Source organism: Trachurus trachurus (assembly GCF_905171665.1).
Source record: "Trachurus trachurus genome assembly, chromosome: 20".
Lineage (NCBI taxonomy): Eukaryota > Metazoa > Chordata > Actinopteri > Carangiformes > Carangidae > Trachurus > Trachurus trachurus.
In genome coordinates, this window is record NC_139911.1 from 17079153 (window position 1) to 17106348 (window position 27196).

The 27196-nt window shown below is 45.0% G+C and overlaps 1 protein-coding gene across 1 annotated transcript in view; it reads left to right on the plus strand.

The window, feature by feature from the left end:
* The window catches only part of drosha (drosha ribonuclease III), a 94589-nt gene that overhangs the window by 28146 nt on the left and 39247 nt on the right, over positions 1 to 27196 (plus strand). Inside the window, exons 16-22 of the mRNA XM_083995091.1 lie at positions 2842 to 2949; positions 8109 to 8216; positions 16358 to 16496; positions 16629 to 16689; positions 17066 to 17125; positions 19387 to 19486; positions 21701 to 21803. Of these exons, the coding sequence (XP_083851217.1) occupies positions 2842 to 2949; positions 8109 to 8216; positions 16358 to 16496; positions 16629 to 16689; positions 17066 to 17125; positions 19387 to 19486; positions 21701 to 21803 (679 nt within the window). The remainder of the gene's footprint in view (positions 1 to 2841; positions 2950 to 8108; positions 8217 to 16357; positions 16497 to 16628; positions 16690 to 17065; positions 17126 to 19386; positions 19487 to 21700; positions 21804 to 27196) is intronic.

The window sequence follows — 27196 nt, forward strand, 5'->3', positions numbered from 1 at the left end:
TAGAGGCATTGTCATTCTGCAAGAGAGCACTCCCAAGAGGACAGAATAAAGGTGAACACTCAGACTAGCAGTGACCCTTCCCCTATAAGGGAACAAGTGGACCCCAACCATGCCAGCAAAATGTCCCCCCCACGGCACGACAGAGTCGACATATCCCCTAACTGCAGGGGTCAAGCATTCAGGCCTGTGCTGTTCTCTTGGTGACGGGTGACTCATCTGACCACATTTTTTTTTTTCCATCTCTGTCTGACCAGTGCGTCTGATTTGTGCACCACTGCACTCTCAAGTGTGCGTTCATCTTTGTGATGAGGGGTTTGTTCACTGTAGCCCCATAATGTCCCTCGTTATGTAACCATGGACGGACTGTTCTGTCTCATCACAACTCTAATGTGACTTTATCAGTCACCTGAGGAAGAGTTGCTTTTTTGTATTTCCCCATATACACTGATTGGGCATAACATTATGACCCCTGAAAATGGGCAAGCAAAGGATTTTTAAGGGCCAAACTGTGACGGCTAGACCACTAGGTCAGAGCATCCAAATAACTGCAGCTCTTGTGGTACAGTAGGTGTTCCCGGTCTACAGTGGTCAGGATCTATCAAATGTGGTCCACGGAAGGAACAGTGGTGAAGCGGCCACAGGCTCATTGATACACGTGGGGAGCGAAGACTGGCCCATGTGGTCCGATCCAACAGACTCAAACGGCTTAAGAAGTTTATGCTGTTTCTGATAAAGGTGTCAGGATACATGTGCATACAGTGCATCACAGTTTGTTGCATATTTGGCAGCAAAGGGGACCGACGCAATAGCTGTGTCCCAATTCAGCGGCTGCGGCCTTCAGAGGACCCAGCCTACACCATCAACGGAGGCAGCAGCTTCAGAGGCTCCTCTGACGGCCCCATCAACCATTCAAATGTAATCAACGTTTTAACATTTAAACATTTGAAAGTGGCAGCTTTTTTACGATTCCAACGGCTACTCAGCTCCTCACTTCGGGCTATGCAGCCAGCAGAGCGGCCATGACCATGCCTCCAAGCCCGCCACAGCAGAGCGGGGTGACCATGGCTACAGCATAGAGCCGCCTCAACATTTGAAAGCTAGCATTCTAGGTGGCTAATAATAACGGCGTGCAAATAATCTTGGGATACGGGAGGCCAGGAATGATAGGCGCGGTGTGTCCTCCGAGAACCAAAGGAGGGACAGATTTGTCAGCAAGTCTTCGAATTCAGACAGGCCTTGTCGCAACACTGTGACGTAATTGGCCTTCAAATGCCGCCTCCATGCAGCCTCTGAATTGGGACACTTCTTCTTCGTCTGCAGTCATTTGCAGTGTTTTATGTAGTTTGCTGTCCGACTTTATCTTGTTTGAACATTTGACATTTTTTTTACATCACATTGCATTAATTTGGAGGGCTGCTTTTGTGACTTATGATAAGTGCATTCAACCTCCATACCAAAAATGTAAATGCAGCCCTTTTTAAACAGACAATATTCTGGCCTAAGAGGTAAAGGTTAGATCTGTCCAATGGAAACCATGAATATCTACAGCACATCTTTTTTTTTCTGTAAATGTGTACGGTTCATTTCAGGAGAGACCTCATTCTGGACGACCTACAAGTGCAGCAGTTTTAATCGTCAAAGCTTTGCCTAGTTCAAACAATACGAGAAATGTGATGAGAATAAACTAAAGCCACCAAATGAACCTGCAGAAGCACGAGCAAGCAAAGGGAGCACACATGCAACAGATGTACCCTCGCCGTCTGCAGGCATTGAATTGCAGACGGTGTCTTTGGTGTTTGACCCCAACCTGATCCAAGAGGCAAACACTCCTCTCAGCAGAAGGATGCCATGATATAAGTCAAATGTGCCATGACTTGTCTGTTTGACCAGCAGAAAGTTTGTTCTCTCTACCTCCCATCCCTGCTCAATTATTTAGTTTTTTTTTCTTTTCATTTCTGTCCATTCCCTGACCCTGTAGAAATCCCAGCATAATAAACTATTTACATATCATTCGCACTTCTCTGTGATTACTGCTTTCCATATATACAGTTGCTGCTGCCTGTGCATGGGAAGATTTGCTGTGTGTGGTTGCGCATGCATGTGCGGCGCGTGGGCGAGCATGTTCACTTTGATGCACAGTTCAAAGTAGGATGGCATTATTTATTCATGCCTTTGTTGTTCTTATTTTCTCTGCGAGTCAAAAATTCCTGGCGTTCCATTTTAGGCAGATCATGGCTAACTCAGACTCTGAGTCGATAGCATCTTAGTTGAATGAAACACACGCGTGCACCCAGACATTAAGGAGGGGCGGCCTGTCAATATTTCTTCCATTTTAGTTATTTCTAGGACCCTCTTTTCTCTCTTGAGTTATTTGCTAGAGGGCTGACATGATGCTGTGTATGTTTCTCTAATGATCCCTGCTGCTGCTGCTGATGACGATGGTGATGATGATGGAGCTACCTCTAGGCTCCAGTGAGATGGTCTTAATGGGCAGGCTGGTGCCTTGGCTCATGGCTGCTGGTGACTGAAGCCTCGGCATCAGCCTCCCTGCACCCACCGCCATCGCTACCACTGCCCACAGCCATGCTGACCTATTGCGGTGCTTCAATTAGCCAGGACCAGCAGAGCTGTCACTTCCCCTGCTGCTCCTGTCCGCCAACATACCGAATGCGTGTCATGCCACTGAGGTTTCACTTTATTGCATGTGCCAGCCTATCTGTTGGGAGAGCAGGAGCGAAGGGAGAGGGAGGGGTGAGGGCGGGGTGGGGCTTTGAGGTTGGGAGCTGTCCCCGTAGGCTGTGCTCCTGCAGATCAATAATTGACTGGCTGGTTGTTTGGCAGGAAGCTCTTCAGAAGATCCGTCAGAAGAACACCATGCGCCGTGAGGTGACGGTGGAGCTCAGCAGTCAGGGCTTCTGGAAGACTGGCATCCGCTCCGACGTCTGTCAGGTAACACCCATCCACCCAGGCACATGTAAACCTGCTGCATTCATGGATTAATTTTACCATATTACTTTCTTTTTTTTTTTACTTTTATTTGTTGATTTTCACAGGGACAGTGCATTCATTGACATTTCTGTACATGTGCCAGTATTAGCTAAGAAGCTAGTTTTTTTCACTGTAGTCCCTGGGCAAGGTGATGACTGCCTACTACAAAACAGCATTACATACTGTATACAAAGTACATGGTACAGCCCTAAAATAATACTACACAAAAGCACATGCGTCACTAGATTAGTAAATGTAGAAACACAAGGGCGTAAATAGAAACATAGCATAAGTGTGTAGAATGTGCAGTAAAAGCAGGTAACATGCAAAAGAAGAGCGCAGCAGATTGATGTTTCCAAAAGGATTCATGGATATATTATACAGATTTCCTCACTGACACAGTTGGACACTACCATTTACATTAGCAATAAAGTTAAACAAAATTTCTTAAGTGCTTTAAAAAAGAAAAAAAAAAGAACATTAAGATCATTAAAAATAAAGCACAGAAACAAGAACAGTGTGCTGGGGCAGAAGATCGACATTAGTTTCATTATCAGTTCATCATTTTGTTAGAAAAGTCATTCTATTAAAAAAAAAAAGACAAAAGGAGTTCCACAAGTTCCCACAGCTTGAAAAAAACGCCTTCAGATTCATTGTTTTGTAATGACTAGTAGTTCACATCCTCAAAACATTCAACTTAATAATGATAAGAAACAACGAAAAGAGCAAATCTTCACATTCAAGAAGCTGGTTGAAGAGTGTTTTAACTTTTTTTTTTTTTGGGATAATTGATTTTAATTGATGAATCACTTGTGGAATAAGGTCTTTAGGCATTGAGACTGTTGGAGAACTAAAATTGTTCTAATTGCAAATACTGTAAAAACCTATTGAGGACACTGTTAGGAAACTTTAGACCGTGCTCTTCTATTTATGCCGTCAGAGTCCCAGCAATGTAAACGCCAGCCTTAGAAGTTATTTATGGATAATTCTGTCCTGCTAACAGCTTATTGTTTAGGTTTTGGCCACATTTCCTGTCTGTAATAATAGGGCTGTAGTTGCCAGGTAAAGTGCTGACAGTAAAATTACCACAGGACCCATCTGTTATACACACCTGTCCCATTTCCCACATACACTGTCTCCCCGTGCGGTTAGATTTTATGTGGCGTTCAGGGCGTGCGCAGTTTGGGTTTATTGGCCAGAACTCCAAAAATCTGTAATACTCGACAATTATCCTTTAAATGGGCAGATACATACATAAATCCACTCAGACGGACACAGTCCAGCGCTCGATGCGCAGCCACGCTCAGAAAAAAAAACTTGGCTTCTGATCTTTCCACAAATTGCGTCACTTCTCCATTCAAGTGTCAAAATCTGTGTAAGGAAAGTGGACCCCCGCAGAGCCTCAGCAGCCATACCCTTCATTAAGTAATGTCTCAGACCTGACAGTTTATTTATATACAACTTCCCTACCACCACCACTCACTATGGTAAGAGCACATGTACCATTATCTCCTACACGGAGGATGAGGCTCCATCTCCACATGGTTCGTGCTGTATGTGATCTTGTTCTCGGGGGAAGTGGGACAACATATGCAGCTTACCATTCCATGCGTGCATACAAGTTAGTATGAGCAGCCCCTAATGAGACTCGAACCATAACCTCGGCTGTGTTAGTCCCATGCCGTGCCCACTGAAACGTACCCGGCCACATTTGTTCATGGATTTGTGAACGTAATGAAATGCGCTACTCTTCTCTTATTTTCTAATTCTTTCATTTATTGTCCGCTCCACTATTTTCTGCCTGTTACTTTGAAAATAATTGGCATCAGCGTTGCACGTCCTCTCCCTCTGAACGCATCTTCCCATCCCCACGTTGCAGTAAAGATAGCCCACAGCCGATAGCTCCGCGCTCAAACTTGGAGGGGAATGACAGAAAGTTCTAGCCCTCGCAAACCAGACCTCTCTTGACCAGCCGACCAGTGAGGTCTAGCAAAGAAGGATCCAATCCATAATTGCTGCCCAATTATATTTGCTTCAAGCTGTACTGCTGTAACTAATTGGTTCATGAATAATTTCACCTCCAACTTCAGTGGTACAGTCTGCACAACATGTGACACACACCAGAGATAACGGCGATACTGACCTATAGTTTCTTGATTCTAAAAAGCGAGGAGCTCTGTTTGGAACAAAATCAGCCCACTCGTTACCGACAGCGCTCGGCTACGCCAAGGTTATTTCACTTGAAAGGCTCCGTCAAGGACCAGGCTACACACACACACACACGTCGAAAGGCAGGGGATGGGATTTATTTATTTATTCATCAGCATTTTCTGTTTTAATTTTATATTTGCATGTGTATTTTCTGACTTCCCGCTTTGTCTTCCTTCTTTTGTGTGCCCCGTCAGTCAATCCAAATCATCTCAAGGGAAAGGCAGCTTGTTTTCTCTTATACTACTAGAAAAAAAGTGTGGGTGGGTGTTTATTCACCCCATGCATTAATTTATTTGTCATCACTTACCATATACATTAATCCACCTACTTAAATATCACATGACTGAGCCAGGAGCATGGAGGAATGCTGCTATCTCCGTTCCTATTGATGGCAGGTAGCAAAGAAATGGATTAAATCTCTCCTGCAAATTTGAACTGCTTTAAAGGGATAGTTCAACATTTTAGCAAATTGGCCCATTGCCATAATCCCTATAGTTTTAGGAATAGGTTACCTTTAATTGTTGGTACAAGATATATTTAGAACGGCGGAGCAGAACCGCAAGCTGCTCAGAGCTACGCTGTGGAGGCTCAGGGAATTTCAAATACACAATCCAACAACTCCAAAACGCTCTTGTGGACAACTTGTGACTTGCACATTCATCACCCTATGAGATAATAACAGAACGTTACAAGACAGAGTTGTTTTCGAGGTAAATTCATGCAAAACCTCTGACACCAATTTGCAAAAATATTGAACTATCCCTTTAAAACTTGGCAACCCTTCACCTGCAGTTGCAGCAGAGCAACGTAAGCTTTTAGCCTTAAAGCAGATATCAGCTTCACGGCCGTTTCGGCTAATGCTGCGTTCAAGGCAGGCTTTTGAAACCGTAAGTTACAGCTTCAAGTCACAACTACGACTTGGTAGCGTTCCAGGTAACCCGTAGCTCGTGTTTTTACCATCCTGTTGTCTGTGAAAGTTCCCTATAACGGCCACTCGTAACTTCCGACCCGTGAACTCGTACCAGATCGAACTGGTATGACTTCACAGGAAGGAAAAACACAAAGTACGAGTTTCTTTGAACGCACCATGAGTTAGCAGCCCCCGCCCTTGTCAGGCATCAATTGGTCCTCGTGCTACGTCACCACATTCACGCGCATCCCTTGGCTGCACACACAGCCCTTCATGCCGTTCTCTCTCCTCATTGGATAACACTTGTATCCCACAAGGAAAATTTTCTCCTCGGGTTACAGCAGAGCAGAGTGACTGAGAGACTCGTGTTTAGGCTGAAATACTTCATGTAAGTGATTGCTGATGGAAAATAGGACTATTTAGGACTTATATTAACAAAAACATTCCACTGATATCTGCTTTAAGTTGAAGTCACACTATACCCGACAAAATTGCGGAGTGTCGTGTCGTTCCCATTGAGAATACATTGGGTTGCGCTGTCGGGTATCCCAGCATGCCCAGCACAACGAAGGCGATGCCCGACAGTGCAACCCAATGAGAGCGACACGTCACTCTGCAATTTAGTCATGTATAGTGTGGCTTCACCTTTACACTCACATCTCCATCGCACACTAGTACAGTAAATGAGCCTTTAAACAAAAAGATGCACTTTATTTGATAATTTTACTCCATAAGAAAAGAAACAGATAAGATTAAACCTGGAAAAAAACTGAAGTTTTATTGCATCCCAGTTAATAAAACGATGATATAGTTAGTTCAAGTGCAATTTAAAGTTCATGCTGGTAATATTTCAGCCAGGGGGAAAAGAAAACCTCAGCCACTGGTGCAGCTGGATGCTGTCCAAATCACCCAAACATCATCTGTGACTGTAAATTAGAAATTTCCCGCCTTTTAATTACTGGAATATCAACTCTAACAAGCCCCCCCCCCCCCCCCCCCCCCCCATACCCTTTCCTTTTCTTTCCCACTCACACATACACACATATGCATAGCCAGTCACTCAGGCAGTCATCAGAACAGGTCAGGAGCTGTAGACACGACCAGGGCCTGGCTTTGTTAATTGGCTGCTTAACAAGGCCTGGGGAGTGTGTCACCACGGCCCCTGTGATGGCCCCGGGGCTACGTGGCAGCACCGCTTGTAGCCGCCGGGCCTCGGGCTCACCCTCCCCAGTAGCACTAATTAAAACATGCATGGCTCCCTCCTCTCTCATGCGGTGGCACGGGGTTAATGTGTGTACACCAGCCTTTGCTACAGTTTCTCAGCCCGCTCCGACTGGCTGACTTGATAAGCCACCGCTAATGATTCTGTAGATTGGCTCTCTGACTGTCACATTCATTTGCTGACCACTGGCTGTTTTCTCTCCTTCGCTTTCATTCTCACTTTCCCCGTGTCACATTCCACTTTCACTCACAGCTCATCCACCAGCTCCTCCTCTCACCCTCATCCCCTACCCCCCCCACACTTTCCTCACTTGTGTTGCACTCAAACTTTTTCTTTTAATATAATATAGAAGGGTCACAGGGGGGCTGTCGGTGTTTGTCTGAATGTAAGTGTGTCAACATGTCGAAATGGGCTTTGATTTGACTGTCCGGTCCAAATGTGGGTTTCCCTCCTCTCTTGTCATCGCCTCTCACAGTGCAGCGATTGGGTTTTTGATTATTTCATCTCTCTGTTGCAGAGCACCACTTAATAAATAATGACTGGCTGATTGATTTCTCCCTCCCCGTTCCCTCTATCAACCCTCTCCCCTTCTTTCTCACAATCTCCTCATCACACTTTCTCTCAAAACCGCGCGCTCACCACCGCTCCTTCGTATGAGGCACGATCCTGATTCTGTCTCTTCCTGTTTCTTTCCCCTCTCCAATTTCTATCTCTCTCTCCTCTATCCTGTCTTTCTTATTCTCCTTTTTGCCAATTCTCTTTGTCTCTGTTCCACAGCATGCCATGATGCTGCCCGTTCTCACACATCACATCCGGTACCACCAGTGTCTGATGCATCTGGATAAACTCATCGGCTACATTTTCAAGGAGCGCTGCCTCCTTCAGGTAAGACACAGTCATGACCGCATCCCATTTATAAAGCGCTGAGACTCGGTGCCCCCAACCCGAGCTGCATTATTTAAAGCCTTGCAGAGTTGATAACTAACAGGTAGGCAAATCCCTGTGGTTCTTTTAGGCAGGTTGCAGTGTAGCTACAGCTGGTTAGATTGCCAGATAAAAATGGTAAACATTTTTGTGCTGGAGCTTCCTTTTTGTTCAGAGACTCAGTGAAGCAGCGTTTGCCTCATTATTGTGCCCCGTTCCTCCTCTGCAGGGATAGTTCAGGTGGAAACGGGGGCCCTTAGAAGTCAGCTGAGGTAACCCACACACCGGCCTGAGTTATATCTCTGCAGTGAAGCAGCCCGGGTCTGCTGTGAGCCGCAGTGACAGTAGTCAGGACAACAACAGCCTCCTCCGTAATGCCAGCTCTCCCCTGTCAGGGCTGCAGCCTCAAGCTCTGTGCTCTCGGAGCCAGCCCCACGGCCGCCTCCAGCAATATTGAAGAGCTGTCATAACCTGATACATTAGAAATCAATGTGTTGTAGCCTATACATAGTTAAAAAGGGAAAAGATGCATTAAGATTCGCTCAAGGCTGTGTGTGTGTGCACGGCGCGCACGGCCGCTTGGCGCTCCGGGTGTGTTTATGTGCGGCGGGATTTGCACGTATCGATCAACGATTGGCCTTTTTGTCGTTTGTATAATGACGAGCTGTCATTAAGAATGCTAAAAAGGAAACACTGACCTGCTGCCAGCAGCCGACAAGCTGTGGCCCTTTAACCGGAGAGACGCCCATCGGAGGCTGACTTCTCCGTCCCTTGGGGAGAAGTTAATGGATTTATTCTTTGTCTTTCTCATTCAGTTCCTTCATTCCCCTCTGCCACCAAAAAAGACAAACAAAACAAAAACAATATTAATATACAAACAAACGTAAAGCAATCAGTTTGATCATGACAGCCCAAGTCCAAGCCCCTGCAGTGTGTGTTGCCCATCTGTCTGCATCACACTGCAATCCGCTGAGGTGTTAATACCGTGACATTGCTCTTTGTGTGCATGTGCGTGTTTGTGTGGATGAAGCCAGAGCTGTCAGCAGCTCACCACTACCGGGACCGAAATGGCCAAAGTAGGGAGCCATCATAGCCGGGCTTATAGCACCTTCCTCATCTGCTGCACACACACATCAGTGGCCTAATGTCCCACAGTACACACTCTGTCTGCCCAGATAGGTCTGGACAGAACGGCTGCAGGAGTGCGATGGTGCTTGTTCAAACAGCCTTCTCCGAGTCGGAACTCATTTCAGATCGGCCATCACTTCCCATTTGCCTCCACTCTAATGGGATGATCACATTTAATGAGTTGAATGTTTTCCAGTGGCAGTCAGTTCATTTTCTAATGCGAGAGGATCCGGTGCCACTCTTTGATTGCATTATAAGTTATTGGATCAGGAACTCTGATACAGCTTAGGGTTTTTAGAATTCATTTAACTGTGTTTATTTGTAAGGTATGGGCGGAAGTGAACTTTTCAAAGCCACATTTGGGACTTTAAGCATCTACTTGACCAGACACAAAAGTCATATATTTTAGCTAATGAGAATGCTAATGAGCAGTTTGATGGATTTTTGCAACTCAACATCAACATCCTCTACACAAGCTCTGCGTGGCTGTGATACAGGAGATAATCACAGGGTTGGTGGGTCAGTCCCCTACTGTCCATGTAATTGTTCTTTTAGAAAATGAATTGAAATCATCAGGCCGACACCTGCATGTTAGGTTGCTGTCATTTGTGCCAGAACACATGTTTTTCTGTAAATGAGTGAACAACAAACAAGCAGCTCTACAGTGTTTTGGATTTGCTCTAAACATGAAGGATTAATGACTTCTCCAAGCCACGTAGCCTCAAGCCTACAGTATGTGAGTATTTGATCCTTAAAAGACAAGTGTAGTTTAAAAAGTAGTTTTCCTAAAAGACAGACCTTCCTATGTTTCCAACAGCAGGGGTCCCATCTTGAAGATTGACCAGGTTGGAGAGGTTTCTGGGTGAAGTCAGACAAACCTGCCAGCGGTCTCATTTCCCTTTACAGATCCGTCTGGATAAGAAGCCGTTGAGGCCGACTTCCAATATCTTAAAAACTGGGCAACCAATCACAAACAGCTTTTTTACATATAGGCAGGCTTAACATGATGATGACAGAGAACTGATGTCTGGCAGCTTTTGTTTACATGCAACATGGCGGCCACCGAAGAGCAGCTATTGTTTGGTTTGGCTGTTGCTTTGATTTTGAGGGACTCTACTATTGCTTTTGAACAGGAAATATAATTAGCAAGATGGTGTCGATTTGGTTTGAGCTCTGTCCAATTGTTTACAGAGGCATTTTGATCTACGTCCTCTGGTCACGCCTTTTGGAAGTCAGTTGGAGGTGAATACACCTTCCCCAGACCCATGCTCATCTCATCTCCAATAAGTTTGAGATGCATTCCAGTTCAGGCAAGCTGTGATGGCCAGGAACTAGATATATTACAGATGGACTCATCTCCATGCAAAGCACCAACTTGAGAAACATTCTCTTGAACAATGGCTGAGCCTTTGGCTCCTTCTGAGGACTTGCCCAGAATGATGGACATCGGCCAATTGAAAGAATACTAATGCGGACTGGGTTGAGTGAGTTTTCCCAGGATAATATGGTGATCACCTCAATGCATCTGTGTGTTAGGGACACAACACTCACTAAAAGCCAAATATATACTTAGAAAATAATGATAAAGATGTTTTATTTTAACACACACTTGGTCTTAGTGAAAGCCTGTCAAAGTGTTTTTGGGAGGAACAGAGCCTGTGTGGTCATCATTGGTCTGGGAAAGGAGAATTGGTACTTCAGAATGGGAATTTTGGCTCTGGCTGTGAGGAGTAATGAGCTGTACTCCCATTAAAGGAAAGAGAATTTATCTCCCCTTTTTTCATATTTTCCTTAGAAGAGATGAAAGCAGTTGATCATCTGGGAACCCAGAGAGTTGGGTGGGTCTGTACAGAATCAATGCTTGTTTCCAGCTCGTTCTCTGTAATGTTTTAATCAAGGCATTTCGGCGAATGAAAATCGTGAGTAGAACATATGTCGTAAATGAATTATCATCACGATACTCGGCCGGGAAAGACACGAGAACATCATTTGATCATTCCCTATGCAGCAACCACACCTGTTATTGCAGCACTAAAGAGTAACATGACCCTGGCATGAGGCAACCGACAAAAGCCCAGTCTGAAACCGGGAGCCTCTGCGCTCGGCGCTTCCCCCCGCCCCGGCACCAGCGGAGCAACGGTCCTTTGAAGCTCCTCTTCTGAGAGCCTCCCCGTTAAACATTTAACATTTAAAACTTAGGGGGTGGGGTGGGTTTGGAGAGACATGTGTTCATGGTCGCCACATGCTCCCGCATCCCCACATCAACCAGAGCCTCATAATCCTACCCGCCCCCTATTGTTTCATCCCCATTCCTCACTTTTGCCCCATGCTGGCAGAACGAGAGGCATCACAGAGGATCTCAATAATTTAACTGTACAAGTCCTCGGCCCCGGCTCTGATATCGCATGCTTTTGTTTATGTGCCCCCATGAATACGCCTGTGACTCTGTATACAGAGTACAAGGGTATTTTATTTGTTTTGTTATTCATGGCAATGCATGCCTGGCCATGTGATTGAGGTGTCCATCTTTTTTTTTCCTCAAGTAGGGCTGGCTTGAATACCATTTTACAGGCTTTGAATATTTTCTTGCATTTCTGAGTGAATATTTGAACACTGCTCATTATTAAAGGACAATAATGATGTTGCATATTTTATGAAACAATGGAAGGCATGTTCCTGTACTGCCTCATACCACCTCCCCTATGTCAAGCATATGGCCCATATTAACAATATAGACCAGACAGTTTTGACACACATCAATATATCAAGCAAAATTACACATCAGTTAAAAAATGATTGATGCCAGCACAGACCCATCTGTAAACTGTTAGAGCTGAACCCACACGCACCAACTGAAGTCACAGCTAAAGCTAAATTTATACTTTTTGCACAACATCTCAGCAGCTTTTCATTTATACCTAAGTGTCATATTCAGCAGACTGTAACACCAGAGCAACAGCAAACGGATGTCATGTATGTCTTGAGGCTCTAACATTATACTTTCCACATGAACTAATTTTTTGTGCTATGATTCACCAAGATGTAACCTCCAATTTAGCTTGAGAGTGAATAAGTTACTAAAAACACTGACATATCATGAACTCGTTAACAAACAGTTCCTCATTTACACAACCAGCAGTTATATAGCAACATTAAAGCTACAGTCTGTACATCTACAAAATTTGGGTAGTTAGTCAGAAATTTCAAAAGGGTATAACGTTCAACGGTCCCGGAGAGCACGCACCCTAACGCTAACCATCTCACATCTCTCCCAGCATGGAACACACAGGCAAAGCTAGCTAACTGTAACAACAACAGTCCTCTTACTCAGCATCAGCATTTTTATATTTTTAGGCTGCTCCCCCGTTGCGTTTGACAAGCTGATAGTGATGCTCTGCAGTACCTGCCTGCACCGCAACGAGCTGTGGCTGCTCCTCTTGCCCCCTCAACCTAACTGGTGGAACAGCTCCATTACAGGCTGTAGGTGGAGCTAGAGGAGTCAGATTTTTTTCCTAAATTACCCATTTAATGTACTACTATCAGAATATAGTGACAGTTCCAGCAAATATGACTAAATAACTGTTGCCAACTGTTGCCAACTGTAGCGTTAAGTTTAATTTGCAGACATGTTGCTGGATGACTGCCAAACTTCAGCCCAGTAGTCTCTCCCTTTTAGCTCAGCTTTTGTTCTCAGACTTGTCTTGTGGGAACTATGTTTAGCTACTGATTGTTCTAATTTGTTCAACAGCCTGTTGTTAACTATATCTGTCTGTTATTTGGTGCTGAGCAGGCCGTGGGGTTTTTAGAGCTCTTGCTCCACACAGGAAAACGGGAATGTATATTTGGACCACACAGCTAAAAAAAGAGCAGAAAGTGGAACTGCAAAACCAGGTGATAATTGTTTTTATCACTGTGAGCAACATCTTTCAGATTGTTTTCACACTGTCGTTTAATAGATTGTAGTTATATAAAATATTAATTATAGCCACTTAAAGAAACTGTAATAATGTTAGAACCCTCTTCACAGCTTAATCAGGACAAACTACTAGCAAACACTTGCGGCGATAAATCAAAAGTAACTCAGCACTTTGTCTGATCTGAGAAGAACAAAAAAGTCCACAGAACAGATAATTCAAACTTTTTTGCCAACTGGTGAAGTTGTTAAAATTTCCTTCCACATTTCATGTTCTGCGGCCTCCATAAATATCCGAAGCAGTTGGCTCGTTCTGGCTTTCGTAACTTGTTGGAAGTCAGTGGTGTGATTGTGTAGATCAGTGAGTCCAAGGGACGGAAGTTTTATTAGAAGTACACTCTGTTTCATTTACTTTCAAATGGAGAGGATCGAATTAAAAAACATGGTCCCAGTTCCTTTGTTTTTTTGTTTTTTTAAAGCCTGAACCCTCATTCACCTGTGCGGACTGTACATCACAGTAACTGCATTGTCGAGTTGTGTTTGTATAGCAGGCACTTTGCCCATTAGTTTCCGCTGCACACGGGTACAAGAGGCGCACTCCTTCCAGTCGAGCCTGTCGCTCTCCACTGAGCGATGATGTTTATTCCTGTTTAGCCAAAGGCAGTTGAGCAGCAGCTGAGGCAGTGATCACTAAATCCAAATCCCTGCGATACTTTACGCAGTCATTATGTTGACAGGAACAGTTGCAGACGTCAATCCTCTCCGCAGATTCAGCTTAAGAGCCGTTGTTTGATGTCGTCCTCAACTGTGAGGGACCTGCAGTGTTTACAAAATTACTGATGTATTTCACTTGATACATTTCCTTCAGCGCACCGAACTCTGTAGTTGAGTCTGTGCAGTAGGCAGTCATTGACTTGTATCTGACATTGCACAATGGGGGAGTTGAAATAGGAGGCCGATGTGGTGGTTGTTGTTTTTATTTGTATTTTGTTTGTATCAAACTGTCGACATGGCGCTGAGAAATGCTAGATTTCTGCTTGTGTCATGTCAAATAACTGGCTCCTTCCTCCCTCAAAAAAAACACTGGAAAAAAAAATTACAACTGCTGGTGAATTTGTCGTCTGTGTTCAAGGCTACAAAGCTGAGGGCCTCTTGAGCAACTATAAATATTGAAACCTCTGTGTTAACGTTTTACATATATATCTCATTGGAGCTTGAAATTGATTTGAAGTTGGCTGAAAGGAGACAAGCATTTTGAAAAGCAAGCCCAGGGGGGGAGAGTAGATGGATTTCATTTTTTTTTTTTTTTGGCTGAGATTAACATTCTCATAATGTAAGATTGATAAAGGCTTGACATATCCTACTGAGCCCTATCTTTTCCCTTTTTCTTCCCTCAGCGAGTTTGAGTTCAGCCGCGGCAGTCTTTCCAGGCACAGCAGTTTTTGTCCTCCTTTCAAACAAAGCTGAATGTCGACTAATGCGTTTGCTTCAGGGTTATTTTACCTTTAATTCCCACTTTTCAGTCTCTTCACAAGTTTGAAAGTTTAATCATTAATTTTCATACAAACAACTTTTGGCTGTGACAAAGAGGCTGAGGGACACTGATTCCCTCTCAGTTGCTCACCTCCCTCTCTTTTCCCTTTGAGCAAATTGCTGATCAAACATTATCAGACAGATTTGCTTTGACCATTATTGCGGTTTGTAATCAGGCACAAGAAGAAATGGAACAGATCAAACTCTTTGAAGGCTTTTCACAGTGCCTGGGGTTGAGCCATACTGTTGATGTCTAAATGCTGTCTAGTCACTCACTTTGTGCACTATCAAACCTTTATATCACCAGGAAGTCAGTCTCAGGAGTTCTGAGAGCTATATTTATGGTGTATCTCCAGATCCATGAAGGTTGACTGAAATAGACGGATAATCCAAATAAGGTGTGAATTTCTTTGTCACGATGTTAGACAACAACAACACTGTGTCTTTGTGTTTTGTAATTCACTGCTCAGCAACTCTAATGTTTGAGTTGATGCTGGAAAGCAGAGGTGGAATCAGAGACAAAGACAAAATGCCAAGTTCCGGTTTGCCTTTTTTTACTGGCTTCGTTGTTTTATCCCACACCCGAGCGCGATCACTGTATTCACATGCACAAATGAACAGATATTTGGTCTCAAATGCTCTATGTTTGGGAACAACTGCTCCAAACAAGCCGGGTCTGAATACACCCTAAGATTATCTTTAATTGCTGTCTGTACAATACAGTGTAATATTGTTTGAATATGGGGATAACAGTGCACATTGTCAGACAGTCTCTCCTGGAGGGCATTTGTGGTGTTTTACTTGAAAAGTGACAAAAATAATTTTGTCAGGAATGAATAAAAAAAAAAAACAGGGCAAAAGAGAAGCAAAGAATCCCTAGAAACTTTCTCACCTCCACACGTCAGGCCAACCACAGTGTGATGAAGTGGGTGTGAATGTTGGAACAGTCATACATAGAAAGTGGTGGGAGATGTCAGAAAGGTTTAATATGGATGTGGTTTGGGCAGTGTACCACCAGAAGTTCAGTGGAAGCACGCCGCCTGCTCAACAGGTCACTTCACATTTGTTGCTTCGGAAAATGTTGCTGTCATGCATTTGCATTTACCCTCCGTTTCTCCACCTGTGATGCAGAGTCCACGCTGCTTTTACATGGCACTTCTTGTTCAGTGCAGCTCGCCAACTTCTTCCACATAACTAAACAAAGAGGAGAAGTCCCAGGAAACCGACAAGCCAACAATAAGTCACAGTACATTTTATAACTGCCCTCTGGTAGTGAACTTATAAACCCCAATCCCGACAGATCATTAAAGTTGACATTTCCCCCCCATATTAGAATTAGAGTCTGAATTTCGTATCAAGTGACAGCTTTACTGGAAAGTGTTTATTTTTCCTTTCTCCTTGCTTTAGAAACTCTTAGAATCGACTGTCCTCACACAGCCCTCCCTGCTTCCTGAAAATAGTCCCCGTGGTCGAACAAGTGTTAAATCACTCGTGGTTGCTCACCCATGTTTCCCTCTCCTTCCTCCAGCTGGCCATGACTCACCCCAGCCACCACCTCAACTTCGGCATGAATCCCGATCATGCCCGCAACTCCCTCTCTAATTGCGGCATCCGGCAGCCCAAGTACGGGGACAGGAAGGTCCACCACATGTACATGAGGAAGAAGGGTGGGTCATTTTCACCCCTGTTATCCCACTGTCTCCCTGTCTGGTTTCTTGTCTCTCTTGTTAAATGACCACTCTGTCTATAATAGTCTCTAACCCTTCAATCCTGTGGGTTTTTTCTTTCTTTTTTTTCAGGAATCAACACATTGATTAACATCATGTCTCGTCTGGGGCAGGATGACCCCTCCCCCTCAAGGTAGGCTGCCTGCGGGCACATATCTGTTCATGCTATCACTGACCACAGGAGCAATCAAAGGGACGATTCTTGTGATTAATATACCCGGCAGGCCTGCTGACAAGAAAATTAACTTTAACTGTGAAAGGAAGGGATATCTCAGGGGAAATGAAATGAGCTAATTTTAAGGGCAGCCACTACTTATTATTGAATGTGAGCTGCTGTTATTCTCAGAGCACTGATGAGGTGAGCAGCCGTGTGTGTGTGTGACTATGTGTGTATATGTACTATGTGTGTGTGTGTGTGTTTGCCTACCTGTCTCGCCGCTTCCTCACCTGCCACGTCTCCGTCTCCACCTGTCCACCTCTTACCCACTTTGTCTCCTTCCCACCTTTAGGATCAATCACAACGAGAGACTGGAGTTCCTGGGCGACGCCGTCGTCGAGTTCCTCACCAGGTGAGAACGCGTCTGCGCATCTTTGATGGACACGATCGCTAATTGAAGCTGACTACAACACTATCAGCCTTTCTTACCCCCCCACCCCCCCACCCTCTCACTCTTTTCCCCTCCCTCTCGCTCATTGTCTACATCTATCTGTGTCTGTCACATCCACGCTCCTCTCGTACTTTGGACTCATTCAAGACAGTGATTCACTGGTAATTGGAACTGGGATGTAATTTTTCTCCCCCCCCGCCCCCCCACACCTCCTTTCTCCCCGTTAACGGCCCGAAATTCTCCATGACAACTTGCAATTAGCTGTCTCGGACGGCTGTCTGGAATGCTGACTGTGTTATTGACTCCCAGGTGAGAGCGGACGCTGTTGCCCAGCACTTACCTAAGCACAGCGCTAATTATATGTAGCTATTATTATTCTCATACACTGCCCAGCAAGATGCAAGGTGTGTGTGTGTGTGAGCAAAGCAGAGCCCACCCACCCGCCCCCTGTCCATCGTACTCTTCCCTCTGACTGGGTATCACTACTAGAACATACAACAAAAGGGCCCTCCTCTTTCTTGCCACAGGGTTCAGCGCTCAACTCGCTCATGTACACACACAGGTTGCAAAAAAAAGGAAGTGCAGATTTTTATCTGACTTTCATTTGCCCAACAGCATAACTTCTACTACCCAAAATCTAATTTGTAAGCCTCAGTGCTAACACTTCCACAACAGTGAACATTCACGAGCAGGATTAAACCTTAATAGGAGCTGACACTGGGGTATACAGGACACTGCCTCCGCTCTTTATGCAGCGAGAACAGCGTTACAAAGGAAGGTGGTTAGCCTCTGTTTCTCTGGATATCTGCGGGCATGTTTTGCCACTTTTCTCTTCCTTCTTCCCCCTCCGTTTCCCTCTGCCTTCCTTCTTTTGATTGTTAGCGTCTGACGAGACATGCTTGGCCTACACTCTGGCCCTCTGAATTATTTATCAGCCTCTTGTCCAGTTAAATGGGTACAGCAGATCCAGCCAGCTGCCTCGTGCACCTCCAGCGTGTGTGCGCCTGCCCTTGGAGGCTCTCTGCGCCGCTGCTTTCCCAGCCAACGGAATATTTTGCACATCTGAGTTCAGACCCAAAGAGTTGAACCAGGAGGTGCGTTCAGGGGTCACAGGGGGTCGTGGGATGATTTATCTTAAAAGGATGAGCAGACTTTAAAAAAAAAAATCCTATATTTGTCATCCTTTTCCTTTTATGTAAGACTTATGAATTTCCCAGGTAAGTTTTAAATTAGTAATAATTATTAACTATAAAGGCCTTTTGGGATTTTTGAGTCATAAAATTTGAGATTCGTTGCCGCAGAACATGTAAGGGAGAGCACATGAGAAACTGATTACAGATCAGCCTCAGAGTTATTGGCTGGAAAGAAGCTCAGTTAGTTTTTATGTTCACTTAAGGACCCTTTGATGTATTGCGTGGTCACTGGGGTCAGTAGTTCACCGCATCATAAAGAATATATTTGAAAACCATTTGTGAATTTTAGGTTATCCACAAAGTACGGCCAGTCTGCTTCTGATTAATAAACCGGACTTACCGGGACAGAGCATATCGGTCCAATCATTCAGTTTGTGTGTGACTGACACTCGTGCCAGCAAACCGAGTGTCTCTAGTGTAATTATTTTTTATTACATAAATTGGTATTTATTAATTCCAAGTGCTTTGTTTCCAGACTAAGATCACAATACCCTGACAAATAGACCTCTCATGGATTTAGTGGGAAAAAAAGAAAAAAAAAACAGAACGCCACCTGCTTTCCTCTCTTTGCATTGATTAAAAATGACTGAATTAAATGGCCTGTTTTAATTCAAATGAAATCAAATGACACGCTGCGATTTGGGGAGATGCTGGACCGTAATGAAAATGGAACCTGCTCGCCCGGAACCCAGCTGTGGAACCACTGAAGCGTCTGCGGCCGTTCCCGGGTTCCAGCACAGACCTGGAGAGGCTGGAAATCTCTGGAAAATTAATTAGGCGGGGTATTGGAAAAAAAAAAGGCAAATGCAAGATGAGCAAGAACGGACACGCATGTATTTGTCAGCGTGAAGAATAACTTTAAGTGGGTTTCGTATCGGTCTTACATATCACTGTTGCTTATTTCAGACAAGAAATTCAACTAATGGGAAAAAAAATGTGGAATATTCTTCAACTGTTAACCATGAAATGTGAGATGCACTGACCTGCTCTTCAGTTTGTCTGATCCATGTTTCACTTCTCCGTCCACAGTGTCCATCTGTACTACCTCTTCCCCAGTTTAGAGGAGGGCGGCCTGGCCACGTACAGAACAGCCATCGTGCAGAACCAGCACCTAGCCATGCTAGCCAAGGTAACCCCCCCCCACCTTCTGCACCTCATAACAAGCCGTCCCTCCGCAGGTCAACACAGTGAAAGGTCTGCGAACTGACAGGAGAACACGCCTGAGACAGTTCTTATTGTTTTCTGTCTTACCGTTATGACTTAGCTTCTTTCTAAGGGGGCACTGGGGAAAAGAGTAATTTTGTCTCGCTGCCATTCGCACCCTTTTTTTTTTTGCCCCCTTCAGGTTTGTAATTGGAGATAAAAGGTTGTTGTTTTGGAGGACTAGACTGGTGCGGCTGGGGTCCCAGTGGGCCCCTAGAGGTCTTCCTGAAACACTCTCCAGTTCCTGTTATCGCTAGGCCCCCTTGCTTCCCTCCCTCTCTCTGGCTGGCAGCGCTGTAGAGCCAAGCCGCACTCACTGGCACGTTTGTAAAGAACACAACAATAATCGTCCCGTGATGTGAAGAAAGCAATTAAAAACTTCAATCTTTCATGTTGCTCCCCGCTGAATACAAAGATGCAGCCGCCCGAATCTGCATTAGTGCTGTGTAGCAGTTTGGCTTGTTTCAATTTGCCGCTCGCGGTAAAGTGAGTGTGATACAGTGTTCGACGTTGCCAAGTTGTTTACCAGGCTCCTCTAAAGCCGTCTGCTCAAGAACACTTGCAATTATCTTTCAAAAAATATCGTCAGCGAGCGACGGCACAATCCACCACTTCACTTGGAAGGCTTAAAAGTCAGAACGGGTTCCCTCTGAGTTGGAGTATTTATGAATCGTGATTTAATTTGTGTGTGCAATCGCGGGGGGTGGGATACCACCGACAGTTAGCAGCCGTAATTAAATAGCACCCTGACTGTTTTTTGTTGGGTATTCTGTGGTGCACTGCCAGTGAAGTCAAGTTGGGCTACTTTTGACTTGGCTCAGAGGAAGTGTTGGAAAAAGTTTGACTGACCCACACATCAGACACACACATCTACATGGAATGTAAACACTGTTATTATCATCATCATTAGAGTTGGCACACATTAATGTAGATGAGAATGAGTGTGTACTGATGAATCTGTGTGTGTTGTCTATGAATTCATGGGGAAAGTAATTTTACAATACAGTAACATATAGGGATCTAACCAAGTTTTTATCAAACTTAGAACCAGCTCCACTGGAAGTTCAGCAGTAACTTGTTTGCTGTTCCTGGGTCAGTTTGGAGAGAGTTTCTCATTGAGGTTTTTAGGACATATTTTCTATATTTTCCATGCATGTCTCTGCTAAGGTTTATTCGTACAGATGCAGTTATGACATAAACTGTGTCAATGGTCTTTGCAGGCCCACATGAACAATTGTTCCCAGACCAGTCCAAGTCCTATGACAAAAAAAGTCCCAGAATAAAATGAAAATGCAATAGGGACAGTAGAAAGGAAAAAAAAAAGGTACTCTGAGTACCATAATAATCCCAATGGGAAAAGATGGTGTTACAACAGCTTAGTCACATGAATCATAAAACAAATGGACACTGGAGGAGATAATGTGGGTAGGAGACTGAAGAAGCTTCATATAATAAACAAGATACAGAGAATAGAGATGTGAAGTAAAAACTAGCACCACACTTTCTATCTATCTATATTCACACAACATTGATCACTGTGGCAAATGATTATATTGATCTTGTACATATTGATATACAATAAGCAGAGTGTATTGTAAACATGTAGATGTGATGTAAACACAGTCCCAGGTAGAGGTAGGTTGAATTCAGCTATGTAATGAAACGGGGATGCGATGTACCGACTACCATTCAGAGAATCAAGGTCACTGTACTATTTCACAATTTATCTTGGGATTAACCAGCGAGTCCCTCTGTGTGTGTGTGTGTGTGTGTGTGTGTGTGAGAGAGTGAGAGTGTGTGCCAATGTAATTTTGTGTGTGCATGTATGCACATGTGTGAACACTTTCCTCCTGTGTCGGCTTAGTGCATCATGCCACAGCTGGACAACACATGGGCACATCTGTCAGTGCCATGAAGTAGAACCTTTTCCAGCAAGGGCAAGGCAATCTTTCTCATTTCCCTTGAGTTTTTTGGCCCCCTTTTTTTTCTCTCTCTCCCTTTTTATTTTCCATGGAGGGACCTGTGAAAATGTGCAATACCAAAAAATGCTATTACTTTTTCAAGAGGCTATTACCGAGGTGTCGGTGGCAGCACACTGATATGAATGTGTTTGTCTTTTTTTTTCTTCTTTCTTTTACAGAAGCTGGAGTTAGATCGCTTCATGCTCTACGCTCACGGGCCGGATCTGTGCCGGGAGTCGGACCTGCGACACGCCATGGCCAACTGCTTCGAAGCTCTTATCGGTGAGGTTTTCCCCCCGCCGTGAGACGGAGATAGACGCCACGGTGATGGTTGTGCAGGAGAACAAAAACAAAAAAAAAGAGGAATCCATTTTGAGTGAACTAAATATGTAAATCTATTCCTAAAAGGACAGATTTACATACACTGAAAACAAATACTGTCTCTCCGCTCTTATGAGCACAACACAAAAATTAGTAGGGGGTTTAATGCGCTTTAATACCGCTAGTTTTAGTGGAGTGCTGCTTGGCTGGACTCCGCCGTAGCATGGATGTATTTAATCTGGAATGCTTTTAAGCGTAAATGTGTTAAATTCCTCTACTAACTTCATGCGCTGTGAATAAAATTGAATCCTTTAATAGTTTATATCAGGTTTTGCGCACGTGTTAAACAGTGTAAATAGCTGCAGTGGATCTCCCATTAGTCCCAGGGAAACATTACACAGATGTATCGATCTCAGGAGATGCGGTTTGACCTCTGAGCCGGACAGGCAATCCCCCAGAGCGCCGCTCGCCTTCGGCCCCGCACCAAACACATACACAAGCTCGCTATTCATCTTGCCTCGCAGTTGGGTGATAGAGTTTGTGCAGTGATTAAGGGGCCCCCGTACTGGAAACCACACACACACACACAAAACACTCAAAAACGCACTCACGCGCGGGAAACCTCTCGCCGGGGTCGATCTCCCTCTCCCTTCCATCCCACCCCATGGGCAGCGCTAAGCCGAGGCCCCCGCTCCTGGAGAGCTGCAGAGTCGGCAGCTTTCCTCATCTTATCACCATCTTGATTGAACCAGTTCAGCCATCTCTGCGCTCCCCTGATGATAGATACAGAAAGTGGGTGGCTTTAAAGAGATCCTCCTCGCCTCCCTCCCTCCCTCCCTCTCTCTCTCTCTTCCCCTCCAACAGCCCCACCGCACCAAAAAAAAAAAAAAAAAAAAAAAAACCAGCAGTGCGCAAAAGAGCGACGGAGGAAAAGTGCTGACTGGCACCACGGCCCCCTGTCGGCCCCGGGGCCCCCCGTTCTTGTTACGGGTTCATTATCAGCAGAGACGAAAGTCATAATCTATTCTGTCCCGTGGCTGTCACCGCCTCATTGCTGCACACATCCCAGCTAGGTAGCAGGGCCACGACACTGGGTGCTCTTCTTCTTCTTCTTTTCTTTCTTTCTCTCCTCCTCCTCTATCTGAAAGCTTCAACTTAATAAAAGTGATGAATAAACAGGGCTGCTGTTGTATCGGAAACCTGTGAGAAAACCGCTGTCAGAGAGCACCCTGTGGTGATGAGTTCTGGATTAGTTAACTCAAAAATATCAACCCTCATCTCACCGCAGACACACACACTCACACACGCTGAGGGGCGAAACGCGCACACACACACAGATTCAAAGTCACTCGCATCGAGAATGCCGTCTGATGTTGCCTCCTTCCCTTTCACCGAGACTTTTGTCATCTTCATTTCAGTTTTTTTAGCTCAAACGCCTCCTTTTAAAACCTTGTTGTCGAGCAGTCTGTCTTCTTTCTTCCCCCCCCCCCCCCCCCGTCTCTGACTTACTCTTTATGATCCTTTGCATTCTTCTGTCTCTCTCCATCCCCACCGCTCCCCCTCCCCTTCTCCTCCCCCTCCTCCTCCACCACCACCCTCCCACTGTGATCTAGAGTTTGGGTGTTATTAGGTGAAAGATGTGCCACGCAGATGATGAGTCATCCTGTCACTCTGTCACCCCCCTCCTCCTGCCCGCCAACTCTCTCACTTGAACAGGCACATTTTTTTCTCTTCTTCTTCTTTTTCCTCCTTACAAGACAAACTCGGATCGTTCACACTCACGTGCCGCGGGATGGTACAAGGGGCACGCAGACGCTGTCATTTCATCCTCACGTACCTTTCCAACTGACACGCCTGTCAAAAACCACCACTTTGCCGTAAAAGCAGCAGGCACTGCGTTCACTTGCAGACATGCTGCTGCCTTGTTGTCTAAAGATATCGTCATTTCTTTTTCTTTTTCCCCCCTTTTTTCCACACATTTTTTTTTTCTCCTCCAAGTGTAGAATTCAAATGGTCCTCTTTCTATACACTCTTTTGAAAGCCCTGATGGAATATGACATGCTCATAATATTTCCAAGGCCCTGGCAGATAGCTCTAACGGCTTACTGTGCATGTTTTCTGACCTTTTGTTTTATTTGTTTCTCAGCCACGATGACCGTTGAACCTGGTCTGTGTTGGAAATGGCAGATAATCTCCTGCTTTGCATGGGCAAAGCTTTTCCCTCCATGGAGCCGAGAATGTGTCTATCTCCTAACCCCGAGGCAGGGCCATTCTCTTGCTGGAGACACAGAGAGAAAGAAAAACCGGAGAGAGCCGGGGAGAGGGAGGAAGAATGGAGGGAGAGCTGTAGAGGAATGGAAAGCAAAGGCATCTGCAATGCAAATGGGTGCCCTGCAACCCTGAATAATTCAAAGTGTTGAATGGAAATCTTGCTTTTCTGATCCCCCGTCATTAACTTCTGCCGGAGTGGGCCATTCTCATTTGGGCTCTTTTGGCCTGCGCGCCTCCCATTCTGTACCAGCCTCCCTCCCTCCCTCCCCCCCACCGTCGCTCTCGCTCACCCTCTCCCTCTGTACTTTTGCTCTCGCCCACTTTACCTCTACGTCTTTTTAGAAACCACTTTCCCCTGCTTATTCATAGAAACCCTGCGCGCCTGTTGCCCTCCTGTTTCTCCCTCTCAGGTCCTCTCTGCCGATAGATAAGCCGCGTCGCTTCCTTCTTACCAAGCTGTTTGAAAAAAAAAAGAATCGAGAGAAGAAGAAAAGAGGCCCCACTCTGTTTTTATGGCCCTAATTTCCTTGTACAGTTGATCGGTGGATTATACGCTGCCAGCAGCCATGGGGGATACAGATGGTGAACCTTTGTGAGGGCCCTCTCTAAGCTCTCCCTATTAAAAGAACGGAGAGAAAGGATTATCTCTCACTTGCTGAATATCAGATTCATACACAATGCAGCCTCTGTATTCATTGAGCAAGTACTGTTCCCTTTGTTAATTGCTGCGATGGTAGCAGTAGTGGAGTTTCTTGAGTGCCCTCTTTCTTTTCTCTCTTTTTCTTCTTTTTTTTGTTTCTCCATCTCAGCCTCTGCTCTGAGCCTCATATTTGGAAAGTAAGATGTTTGATGTGACAATGCACGCAAGGCCGCCTTTGTTGCTTCTGTGGTGAAAATTCTATTTTCATGTTTTTGGTTTGGTTTATTCATTTATTTTTTTTTGCCTTTCTAATGCGTGGTTTTCTGTGTCCGTCTGCTGCCTCAGTCCCCATTGAGCTGAGAGGGAGCGGCTTAATATATTATTTGATGGATTAGAGCCTGAGCGTTTTTGAATAATTCATTCTAGGTTATTAATGTGACTGTCAGCCGCTGGTGTTTCATATGCCCCTGACTCTGGCTTTTTATTGGTCACTGAAAGCCCACAGACATTGGAATTCTATTCCTAAACATAACACTGTACAGTCGGCGTGGCTGTCTGAATTAGACGTGTGACAGATGTGGAGATTCATTAGTGTCTGGCCTTCTCTGGCCGTGACTGATACTCCATCCGCAGCACTGGATGGAAAGTTGGTCCAAGTTTGCACGCTGTTCTTCCTCTCTCTGAACCTGAATCACATTTATAAGTTAAAGTTTCTTAATTCATCAGCTTTGGGTTGGGCATCATTAAACTCTGGGTCCAGTTTTAAGTCCAGTTCAAAGTTGTGGAAAAACCCCAGCTTCATTACCCTCGCTACCTAATGAATCTCAAAGTTAAAGATTGCAAACAGTCGGCGTTCATGGTTATTAGACAGGTTATCTACCTTGAAACAAAAAAAGGCCAGACTTTGATGTTTTGTACATCACTTCTATAGAGGTTTTATTAAGTTTGAAAAGAGCTCAGGGATCAAATCAGTGTTTTTAGGTGTCAAAGGGCAACAATCACACTCAAATCTTTCATGAGTCTTCATATACATATTCTAGGCAGTTTGATCTCAGTCGTAGACTTCCTGTTTTTTGTGTTGGCTTCCCTGGCAGGGTCAGGAACTCAGCGGATTGGATGTGCCGCTGCGCTGAGACTGCAGAGTGATTTGTGTTGGGCATGATGTTACTGCAAGATGAGCTGCGGAGAGGTGCTAGCATATAATTGCCGGCTGGGCGTCTTCGTGGGCCGTGTGTATTCATGGCGTCAGCTCACATCGTCTCGCGAGCCAATATAGGTGGACTGCGAGACGCAGATCTCCGTTTAATGATTACGGCAAGTTGTGCGATTGATTGAATCGCTTTGGGGAACACTTTTTGCACGGACAGCCTCCTTGTCAAGAGTGTTCTCGCTGGAATTAACCGCATATCTTGGTTTCTTCATCTTCAGGCCCTTTGATTGACACCAAAGGTGTTGCTTTGAGATTTTTAATACTGTTTTAAATCCCTCGAGGCTCTCTTGGTTTCTCCCTCCCTCCCCTATGTACTCCCCACCTTCTCCTTCTTCTCTGAGGAAAAAAAAAAGTTTTGAAAATCTAATCAGAAGCAAAAACTTGGGAGTTTCAATGACTTTGAGGCCTCCATTTGGGGAACTTTCCAAATGTGCTGTATCATCAAAACATGTAGAAAACTGCACTGCCAGCCCCACCCACTCCTGAATAGCCTCAGTATTCACACATGAATGCGCTGATGAGTGTAGGTGAAAGACATTCAGAGCGTCGGCCCTTTGAGGGAGCTCTCATCCTCCCACATCTGGTCCCCAGAGGAAACATCTGCTCCGTAGCAGCGTCTGGAACCGAGGTCCACATCGCGGTGAAACCACGGATCTCAGCGCCGGCGCTTAGTGGAAAACATCCTGCGAAGAACCGCTCCCCTCCCGAGGGGGCCTCCTGTGGTCTGCCTCAGCGAGACGCTCGCCCGGTCACGCCAAAGATTACAGAGGCTCTCTCTTCGCTCGTGCACATCTGCAGTGGCGCTCCCTGTGTGTTTGTGGACTGAAAAGAGTTTATATTGATGGGCTTTTGTTGTCTTCCAGATCTGAATGGTCATAAGCGTTTCAGTAAATGCGCGGTCTAAAAAACCACAATGGATGATACCCTCTTACATTCACAAGCTATTTTCATTACTCCACCACTCAACTAGAATCCGATGTTAGTAAAGAGCCTCCAAAATGAATGACAGTCTGTTATGTGCCAAAGTGGCTGCTGGGTGAGACAAAGTTGTCAGGCTTAATCAAATTTTGCGAATGTTCGGGGGGGTAATTTCCACCGTGGTTAGAAGCAAAGGGCAAAGAGAGGCAGATAGAGTGGGTGTGCAAATGTGTTTGTCTTTGAGCGAGGTGGTTTGTTTGTATTTCTTTATGGTGTTTTGGTCATGTAGGCTGCATCTTCACTCTTCGTGCGCGT